This window comes from Gavialis gangeticus, unplaced genomic scaffold (genome assembly GCF_001723915.1).
Source record: "Gavialis gangeticus isolate Ggan-Ray unplaced genomic scaffold, GavGan_comp1, whole genome shotgun sequence".
NCBI classification, from domain to species: Eukaryota; Metazoa; Chordata; order Crocodylia; family Gavialidae; genus Gavialis; species Gavialis gangeticus.
In genome coordinates this window covers 79,206,958-79,218,069 of record NW_017729029.1, presented here as the reverse complement: position 1 = coordinate 79,218,069, position 11,112 = coordinate 79,206,958, and the positions used below count along the sequence as shown (strand labels likewise).

Below are 11,112 nucleotides of genomic sequence, written 5' to 3'. Positions count from 1 at the left end.
AAACGTTACACATTTACAATATGTGTATTTAAGTTTTCATTAAGACTTATTCAACAGTACAGATGGCAAGATGGTATGTATGAAAGTCTCTTGGGTGCAATATGCAAGTCCCAGCTGGAGTGTTTCCAACAGGATGTAAACCATGGTCCTCTAGCCTGCACTTTAAAAAACATATTACTTAGCACGCTGCCAACAAATGTCAACACAGAAATACACTGCTGTAATGACTTCAACTCCACAAAAAATACTTTTTTTAAACAGAATTTTCTGAAGCAAAAGACTTAAAAAAAAAAAAATGTAAAAAAACACTCAAAGGTAGAAAACATTTATTCTCCAAGCAAAAATAAAAACATTATGGGTATTAAAATGATAATATTAAAATAAATTTTGTACTGTACACATTTACAGCATAGCCTTGAGATCCAGAAGTCTATCCAGGACATGAACTAAGAGCCATTGCTTGAATTTTTCAACAATTCTGAAGTTTCTTCAATCCTAAAAATATTTAAAATGTTTAAAATATAGTAAAAACATTTATTTCGTACAATGATGTTAAAATAATGCCTTTAACTTTTCTTGTCTTTTTGCATTGGTCAGCCTACTAAATTTACTATTATTTGAGAATAAATGCATAGAAAAGGAAGAAACCCTCCCTCCCCTAAAATAAAATTAATGATGGAGGTAACTCACACATCCCTTATCACAAATCAGACTTAAAAAGCTGTCACCATCACAAGGCTTAGAGGGTTGCAATGGGATAGATAAAAAGATTAATAATTTTAGCTTTTTGAGGTAATTTGTACAATGTAAAACTCTGGTTGTACAAGTCATTATGACAATGCATCTTATTTTACTTTGACAAGTATAATTAAAATTCTTTCTATTCATCAATTTTCTTTACAAATCTAAAGACCAGCATCTAATTGTTCTGTGATATCTTCATAATCTAGGACTGCTTACTTCATTTAAAATTTCATCTCAAAATTCAGTAACAAAAAAGGTTGAACAGTTTTACCTAGTTCCAGTAACCTCTTGTCATACTATGGACAATACTTCTATTGGTCATCAACCAATATCTAAATGCTCTTTAATCCCAAATTAATACCATTAAGAACACTTTACGTTGCTTGTTAGAAACCAAAACAGTGACTCATCCCACAAATGCAGAACTGTAAGTGGATTTATTATCCAGTGGAGTCATAAGGAAATGCCACACCTGATGTAGAGGCCTTTGAGGTTTGGAACACATATGCACATTCTATATATGATTAGTCCAGTACAATTCCCTACTGGGAAATGAATTCCTGCTGCCCTTTTCTATTACTTACATTTTACTTATCCGTTCCATTCTTTGTCTTGTTGTCTCCTGCAATTTAAAAGCAACAAATTTAGTCAATTCTTCAAAGCCAACATTCTTCAGTGATGGACTTTTAACCTGGAAAATTCATGAAAAAAAACTACTTTAAGCACTGTTTACATATCAAAAGGATTTTTATGAGACAGACCTAGATGAAGTTTTGCATAGTTCTGCAGTGTTTTGCTAATAGTATATACAACTAAAACTAATGCTTACTTGTTCTCTTGACCCTAGAAAGGAAATCAACTAAGCATTTGCCAGTTTTACTTACCTTTGAAATCTCTGTCAGACTATGATAATTAATGGTCGTGGCTTTGGGAGATGGGTCTGTGGATAATTGTGAACTGTATCCAGACGACTGATGAAGACTCTCTGGCATCTCCTCCTTCCTTTCTATATCTAAGGAGAAATATTCATTTTTAGGTCACCTTTGCCTTTTTGCTCTTTTGTAGCAGGGTCAGCAATCGAACAGTTTGATTTACAGTATGTAATAACAGAAGAGAATGCATTGTTTAGAAAGAAAAATGCTACTGGTGAAGGTCCAAGATGGGTTTCTCATGCTTTTAAAAAAGCATGAACAGAACACACAACTATGATGCAGAAAGAGAGAAGAAAGTCCAATAAAGATTATAGAGGAATCATAATTACAGTCAATTCAAACACTTAAGCAAGTACAATAATTGACCAAAACATTACATAATAATTTCAGATAGTTCATCTTTGTTTTCTTATTATAAACCACTTGTCTCTTGTAGATGTAGGACCTTTTAAATTCTATTGCTTAAACTCAGCTTCCTTATACTAATGATCTTTGTTAACGTTTTTAAGATTGAAGCTTGCACAAACATGTTTGTAATGTGTTTTGGTTCAGATATGCAGTATAAACAGCAGAAATTTTAAAAATGACTACATTTCTTATTTTTAAGCTTAGGACTAGTATTAATTCACCAAAATAAATACAATTGGCATAGAGCCAAGCCAACACTAAGTGCTGCAAGGAATCCCATTCTTTATATAAGGAAATCTTTGGTGCTATATTAACTCTTTCTTTAATTAGAATAATTATCCTGAGTACCAAAGGAAAGCATGCCTTTCAATGTTAAAAAATAGCATAGCATTTTGTTGTCTTTATGTAGTCAATGGATCCTAGATTCAGAAAAGCATTATGATATGAATTATTTATTAAACAATTATTCAGTAGAAGAGCTCAAAGGAATCAGATGTCAGCTATTTTGTAGCATGTGATGAGTGAAATTTAACTTTGGACACACATTAAGGATAGTGTAGCAGAATGGCAGAAACAGTGGCTGGCAGAACCTTGTATACGTGACTAATCCCAAAAATATAGTTGTGTAATTCCAACTGTGGATGTCACAGCAAGCTTATAGTGCAGAAATTTTATTAGTTTTTAATGGTATATAACATTTGGTATATCTGTTCACTTGCTTGTCATGACAGTTAGAGTTGCATAGCTATTTAAAATATGTTAGTTATAAAGTATTAATATTGATTGTTGCCAAAAAAAATCATATTGATTGATAAAGAACATAAATTGTTAAGAATTAGATTCTAACATAAAGAAGATTATAAACTGCAGGCCCTACCAAATCATTCTAAGTAAAGCATATTCCCCCCAACACCAATACAAGTACAATATGGTTCTGACAGCATCTTGGAACTGCATAAGGCGTTTCAGAGCTAGGGACTCCGCAGAAACCCAAACGTTTCAAATATGGACACAATGTTAAAATATTCTCAGTCTGCAAACTACAATGCCAAACATCTAACCACTAAACACATGATTCAACCATAATTGTGGAAGAGTGGGATCATGGAGGAAACCTAAGGTCTGTAAAAAGGAAGTAGAGGTCTTGAGATGTTTGGCAAGTCCTTGGTGTCAGGGGTACCTTTCAAAAACAAAAACAAACAAACAAACAAACAAACAAACAAAAAGCCAACAGCAAGGAGTACGGTCTCAGCATCTATTATTCCTTCAATTACTACAGGAAAAGCAGTTCTTTCCCATTTCCCATTCTGATGCTCTCAATCCTAATAAAAGGAGAGAGGGAAGAGGTTCTTCAGCACTTTGTCTGGAGCAGGTAAAGAAGGACATATTGCCCATATTATTATTGATAGTGGTGGTAACGAGTGGTAAAACAGAAACACTTAAGATTAAAATGGAAATTTAAGATTCAAGCCTAACTACAGGGTGATTCCCACTGAGGAAGCAGGAAAAACATCTAGTCTCAAACTTTTTACAGACCTCCAGCTGTACCTATTGCAACACAGCCTAGCACAATAGGGCCCTTTTACAGTTCTTTTACAAACCACAAGTAAAATTTACTTTATTCTGACATTTAGGCAGTTCTGTATGTTCCATTTCTGGGCTACTTATTTTTTTTCCCCTAAGAAAATAAAAACTGATCCAATTGAGAGAGAGAGAGATTAAAGACAACAGATTCACAATAATGAACTGTTTTGCTGTTAAACTTAAAAATGCAGGTAGGAAGTTAGAGACAATAAATGAGACAGAATTGTAAGTGTGAACTTAAAATTAAAAGAGTGATTACAACAAAAAAGCTAAGGTGGGAAACCAATTAGAACCAAATGAGTGAGAAAGAAATGAGGAAACCTAACTTTCTAAAGTTCAAGATTATAGACAGTGCTCAAACATGGACATGACCAAGTAGTACATACAAGACCAGAAACAGAAAAAGGGCAGATGAGATAGGTGTATATCTGATAGAAGGATATGAGCAAGATAAATGTGTCACTGAATAAGGCTACAGAATTAAATACAGAAAGAAGTGGGAAGAAAAATGAATCAAAAACTGATTTCTAAGAAAAGACTCTAGTTTATAATTAGAATTAATTTGTCAGAGTAAGCTTGGCAACTAGGAAACTAAAGACGGATCAGATCTGGGGGAATAACAATTCATACTATTTGAGGAAAGAAAGGCAAGCAAAAGAGAAGAAAAGATAGATGCTTAGTGGTGTCACAGATGACTATAAATGAAGCGTCTTAGCATATTTTCTTGTATACAATACATCCCCAGAAACGACCTGTCCCTTGTAGGGAAGCTGGACTTAAGGAAATTTCTCCCCACCTCCCAGGCCCATGGCTGCATCCAAATCACTGCTGCTAAGGTGAAAGTTATGGTTTTAGCCCCTCTCTTACCCACTGCTGATTCTGTAGCAGATTTTTGCTGCTCAGGTGAAAGCTACTGCCAATTCAGCAGTAGCTCTGAACGAGTTAAAAATCAAAGCAGATGTTCCCCAGTTAGTTTCACAGTAAATATCTCAGTGCCTACACGTGCTTCTAGGCTGCAGGAAACTAATAAACTCCGCAGCAGGATAATAGTTGTAAATACAAGTATTGTTCTGCTGCAGAGTTTTTTACTCTGATGCAATAATGCATGTATAGACAGATGCTGAGGGGCTGGGGCATTAGCTTCGGTGCTGGGCTGCCTGCCAGCTAGCCCCACACAAGAGCCAGCCAGGCAATCCACAGCACATTGAGCCAGGCAGGAGCAACCCTGGACTGGTATGCTGACCCCCCCAGCATGCCCGAGAGCAGTAAACTAGTGCAATAAGCGCTGAAGTTTATTGCTTCACATTAATTGCGTGTGTAGATACCTAATGAGAAAGGAAAATATGCTAGTACTAAACCACCCAAACAGGCTATTTCCAAGGTTGGGTTAGCACCTGAAACTGAATCTCTTAAAACATCTTGAGAAGCTTTCAAATGTAGAGTGTCTATTTAAACAAAGTAAAATCTTAGAATACGATTTTATCTGAGGTTAGCAAAAGTTATATTAACAAAAAATTTAGTTAAAATATTATAAGTCTTACCAGGAGACACTGGAATCATATTCCTACTAGAGGTACGTTCTTCACCTATATTGTTCAATTCTGTAGATAAGTCACTCTGAAACAGTAGGAGATTTTGCCAGTTACAACAAAAAAAACTGTTAGCCATACATCTTACATAAATGCTGAGCATAATGAGAATGATAATCAAATATTGAATAAATGCATAGATATTTACTATACTGAACCCATATTACAAGTAGTTTTATGAAACTGCTTGTATGGAGTAAGAGCCCTAGCATTCATTTATTTGTGAAATGGGATCTGATCCCAGATCCCCAATATCATACATGCTGCCATGTCAAACATGCATGACACCTCACATGTTTTTTGGGACCCAGGATCACATCCTGTTGCACCTCCATTCAGGTGGAGGACCCCTGAAGTTTCCCAATCCTCAATCCAGGGCTCCCCTTGTGCCTGACCTTTACAGATCCACCAGACAGCCCAACATCAGAGACTGGCTCCCAGATGTCAGTGTGCACAGTGCACTTTCAAGGGGCAAGGGTTGACTGTGTTCCAGGCCTGGGACAGAGCTGCTCCCTGCCCCTTGAAAGTGTGCAGTATAGCCTATGCACTGAGTTAGAACTCTGAGGCTTTAAATGCAACACACTGCTTTAAATGTTGCAACATATGGGCTTACACTGCATACCTTTCAAGGGATAGGAGTGGCAGCCCCTGGTGGAGGACACAACTGCCTCCTGCCCCTTGAAAGGGGCGTCGTGTAGCACAACTCGAGGAGCAGATCCCCATCCTGCCCCCTCCTTCCCCACGTTCAAAGGGCAAGCATGCAGCTGGGCTGCTTACGGGTGCAAGGAGCACCTCCCTGATCTCAGTCTCCTGCACTGAATGTTTTCTGTGCATTCAAATTAAGCGTGATACTAACTAGCCACAAAGATGTTCTGTGCTTACTGGACCATTTTTGTGGCTCATTTGCCATTTTATTGCACCATAAATTGCTTGCAAGTAGGGAATGTTGCAATTTATAGAGTGGTTAATGCATTAAATGTGCCATATTCTGTTGAGGACCAAGAACATGTAAAATGTAACCTTTTGTAATGTTATACATATTTATATCACACATTAAGTAGATCAGCCTTTTTTTTAAACAGTAACTGTGCTGTAAAACAATACAGCAAAGTTTCAAAATTGAGTGCCTAGCAATTCAGATGTAATCATTTGATCAGGCTAGAAGTCATATTAAAAATAAACAAAAACAAGTGATGTTGCTCTCAATAGAAAGGATTAGTCCACAAGTGCCTCATTAAATACTAGGTCATGAATTAGGAGTCTATACTTTGGATTTGCATATATAACCTTCAGGTAACCAAATCTGAAAATTCTGGTCAAAGTATCTGGTTGAAAGTAATTGTTTTAAACACTGCAATATCAATTCTGCCTACAGTTGATCTCATTCTTTAAGAAAATGGTCATTCCTTTTGTTGGATTCCCAAAAAGCTTTTTAGGACGTTTTCTTATATAACAGGAGAAACATAGGAATATTTTTCCTTTCAGGAGGAGTGATTTATAGAATCATAGAAAATTAGTGTTGTAAGGGACCTCAGGAAGTCATTCAGTCCAACTCCTTGCTCAAAGCAGGGCCATCCAACTGTTTATCTAATTTAAGCACTGATCACACAAGCTAATCTACAGAGGCAGGCATTGAAGGGTTGTATCTCTCTGGATCAGTTTCTAGTCCCTTTGGGACTAGAACTGTTTGCATTTCAGGAAAGCCCGGTGTGACTTTATAATGCAAAGAGAACACATGTGCGCCTCTACAAAATCTACCATCCTGATATGAGGTAAAAGACATTAAACCAACTTTATTTCAGTTGGAAGTCAGAACACAGAAGTTAAAAAAATACCAGATTTATACTGTGGCAACCTTAAAATCTACCCACTTGTGCATCCATATTGTATACTGAACGAGGTAGGAATTCTTGGGGAAAAATGTTTTCACCCAATTCAATTAAAAACTGTGTCACTGCATTTACACTACAGAAAGAAACAGTTATAGTGTCACATTTTAACAGAATTTTTTTAATGTAATTTTCTAATTTAATGAAACAAAATATTAGGATGCACAGAAGTATAAACACCCCATCTTGAATCATTTTATTAATCTGAACATGAAGCTTGGCATAGACTACCATTGGAACTACAGGAGCTGACAGTAACAGAATGCTAGGAATGGGAGACAAGCTCCAGAGACCATCAGATATCAGTGCTCTTGAGTTAGAAGTTCAAGATGGCAGCTCTGCTCAGTCCCCACTCATCCCTTTTTTACTTTTGCTTTGGCAGCTTCAGAGCTTTCCAGTGTGGTATATATTATAGCAGCAGTAAAGACCCAATCATATAATGGTCATGTTATTTTGACATGTTGCCAATTTTTTCTGATGAATTAATGCAAAAAATGAAAAGCAGCAGCAAGTGTCAAAGATTTTTCTCTCCACCAAATTAATAGAATTTCATGGAACAAAGTTCTTTAAAAGTCAAGACATTTTTTTTCTTGGCAATTTCCAAAGGCCTGTTGTAATTAACAGAGTAGTGGCATTTTCTCAAAGGAAAATTCAAACAGATCACTCCTATACTGAAAAGCTAAAAAAAAAAAACAATGCCACACACAAACTGGATCCAAATATGTCTTTGTACACTTCCACTCTTACGATATCCAGGGTATAATATATCTGGTTAGATGTTTTTAAGAGGAACTAGTATTAAATATCTGAAGTGTCAACCAACTAAAATCCCTCAGACTAATCTTCAATAAAAATATAAATATACATTGTTATATGTATTTATAATTTTTTAAAACAGATATAGTGTTGTTAAAAGGTTCCAGACTAGAAATCATTTTGGACAGGTACAGCAAAGCTAGCCAAGGTACCAGCTTACCAGTACTTTCAATCTGCCTCAATTGTGACCAAATGGAACCATTTATGAAAGAGTGGACACTGCAGTCGGTATGATCCCAAACCTCTTGAAACCACTGTAATAGGGTTCATAGCTTCTTATGATGGTTGTAGGATTTGAAAAAAAAAAATAGTAGTAAATTCATTCATAAAAATGAGTAAACAGACATCAGTTGGTAACACTACTCAGTCATTCCCAATCTGAGATAAATTCAAACTATAAGCAAAAACTCCATATGTAATCTTTGAACAATTAGATCTTTTTTAAGCTATCATGGGAACAGATTGGATCAAACTTATTAAACTTCTATACTTATGCTCCATGGGGGGAAATAAAACTTTGGATGGAGAAAACAATTTAAGTGATGCAGAAAAAACATTTTATGTTTATAAAATCAAGGTTATTTCCAAGTTTCTACAATTGACAAAAATGGTCCGATACAGGAAAATATAGAATAAATAAAAAGTAGTCTTCATAAGCTTTCGCAACTTTCCATAACATTTCGATTCAACTTAAGTATTATAACAAAACTGCAACCTTATAGTAATACTCTGATAATGTTAGTGACCACAACATACTATATTTGTGAATATATATCATTCACAGATATAGTGTGCTGCAATCACTGGTATTATCTTGCAAGACTGAACATAATTGTATTTTATTGAATATAAAATATAAAAAAATAATATTACTAGTTTTATAAACACACACACACACACACTTCAAAATTTTACAAAACTGTTCTATAACTGTGTAAAGTAGTATTGATTTGCTGTGGCATGTTAAGTATATCTAAGATCATCAAGCTTGTGAATTTTCAGAAGGTTTAATGTTCTTCACTTTTTGTCAAGCACCAGAGAAATCCCATGCCCTTGGTCAGAAATTTATGAGAATACAATGAATCAAGCAGAGGATTTCAATGAGAAACTGCTCAAGGAAGCTGAAAAAAATGGAGCTAATCCATTAACTTGTTTACATGCCACTGAAATTCCTGCTGAAGTCTTGTTCTTCCTTTTCACATCCTTTCAAGAAGTTATGCCATTTCAGATCTTCAGGCACATTTTTCTACATTTAGAAGTATGGTGGGAAACCTAGATACGTTTGATAGAATGAAGGCCTAGACCAGGGGTGGGCAAAATGCGGCCCAGGGGCCAGATCTGGCCCACCAGGTGATTCTATCCAGCCCATGGGGCCCCTAAAAAATTTAGAAAATTAGTATTTATCTGCCCCTGGCTGCCTATCATGTGGCCCTCAATGGCTTGCCAAAACCCAGTAAGCAGCCCTCTGCCCAAAATAATTGCCCACCCCTGGCCTAGACAAAATGCTCTTGACAAAAATATTCTGTTTTTCAGTGATAAGAGCTTTCTTTGGGAAAGTAAATAAACAATATTTAACTTTACCATGAGTGTTACTTTAGCTGTCTCTTATAGATTACGACAGTCAAAGTAGGGCTGCACACCATAGCTGGATCCAGACATGAAGGCACATGTGGCACTCAATGCCTTTTTTTGCCTCAGTCTTCACAGGCAAGGCTGCTCCCACACTACTGCACCAACCAGCACCATTTTGGGGAGGAACTGAGCAGCCCTCAGGGGTGAAAGAATAGGTTAGTGAATATTTAGAAAAGCTGGACATATACAACTCCATAGTGCTGGACAGTACGCACTCAAGGGTGCTGAGGGAGTAGGCTGATGAGATTGCAGAGCCACTGGCCATCATCTTCGAAAATTCGTGGGGATCAGGAGAAGTCCCAGATAATTGGAATAGGCAAATATATTGCACATATTTAAGAAAGGGAAAAAGTAGGATCCAGGGAACTACAGACCAGTCAGCTGCAGCCCCGTCCCTGGAAAAATCATGGAGCAGAACCTCAAGGAATCTATTTCTAAGCACTTGGAAGAGAAAAGGTGATTAGGAACAGTCAGCATGGATTCACCAAGGGCAAGTCATGCCTTACCAACCTGACTGCCTTCTATGACAACGTGACAGGATCTGTGGGTGCAGAGAGACCAGCGGATGCGATATATCTTGATTTTAGCAAGGCTTTTGATATGGTCTCCCACAACATTCTTGCAGGCAAGCTAAGGAAGAATGGGTTAGATGAATGGACTGTAACGTGGACCGAAAACTGGCTGGAGCATCAGGCTCAGTGAGAGTACTAATCAATGGCTTGATGTCTAGTCGGCTGCCAGTATCAAGTGGAGTGCCCCAGGGGTCAGTCCTGGCATGGTTTTGTTTAATGTCTTCATCAATGAGCTGGAAAATGGCATAGAGTGCACCCTTAGCAAGTTTGCAGATGACACCAAGCGGGGGGGAGGGGGAGGGGTTAGGGCTAGGATTCAGTGTGACCTAGACAAATTGGGGGATTGGGCCAAAATGATGCTCATGAGATTCAACAAGGACAAGGGAAAAGTCCTGCACTAAGGATGGAATAATCCCATGCATCAGTACAGGCTGGGGGTTGACTGGCTGGGCAACAGCTTTGTAGAAAAGGACCTGGGGGTTACAGAGGGCAATAAGCTAAATATAAGCCAACAGTATGCCCTTGTTGCAAAGAAGGCTAACAGCATACTGGGCTGACTCTCTACCAGCAGGTCAAGGGAACTGATTATTCCCCTCTGCTCATAGATTTCATAGACATTAGGGCTGGAAGGGACCTCGGAAGATTGAGTCCAGCCCCCGCCTGAAGGGCAGGAAGTCAGCTGGATCATAGGATCCCAGCAAGATAAGCATCCAATTTACCCTTGAAGGTATTCAATGTAGGTGCTTGAACTACCTCCGATGGCAGGCTGTTCCAGACATTGGGGGCTTGGACAGTAAAGAAATTCTTCCTTATGTCCAGCCTGAAATGGTCTTGTAGTAGTTTATGACCGTTCAACCTCGTCATCCCTTGGGGCGCTCTGGTGAACAAACATTCCCCCGGATACTGGTGGTCACCCCCGATAAACTTATAAGTGGCCATCAGATCA

At 37.6% G+C, this 11,112-nt stretch overlaps 1 protein-coding gene across 3 annotated transcripts in view; it reads right to left on the bottom strand.

Moving 5' to 3' along the window:
• Positions 1-315: 315 nt before the first annotated feature.
• Positions 316-11,112, bottom strand: part of CEP44 (centrosomal protein 44) — a 43,151-nt gene continuing 32,354 nt past the window's right edge. For all 3 annotated transcript variants that reach the window (XM_019521788.1, XM_019521791.1, XM_019521790.1), the window contains 4 exons: positions 5,210-5,285; positions 1,629-1,756; positions 1,329-1,366; positions 316-495 (listed from right to left, as the gene is read on the bottom strand). In XM_019521788.1, the coding sequence (XP_019377333.1) occupies positions 447-495; positions 1,329-1,366; positions 1,629-1,756; positions 5,210-5,285 (291 nt within the window). In that variant the 3' untranslated portion in view covers positions 316-446. The remainder of the gene's footprint in view (positions 496-1,328; positions 1,367-1,628; positions 1,757-5,209; positions 5,286-11,112) is intronic.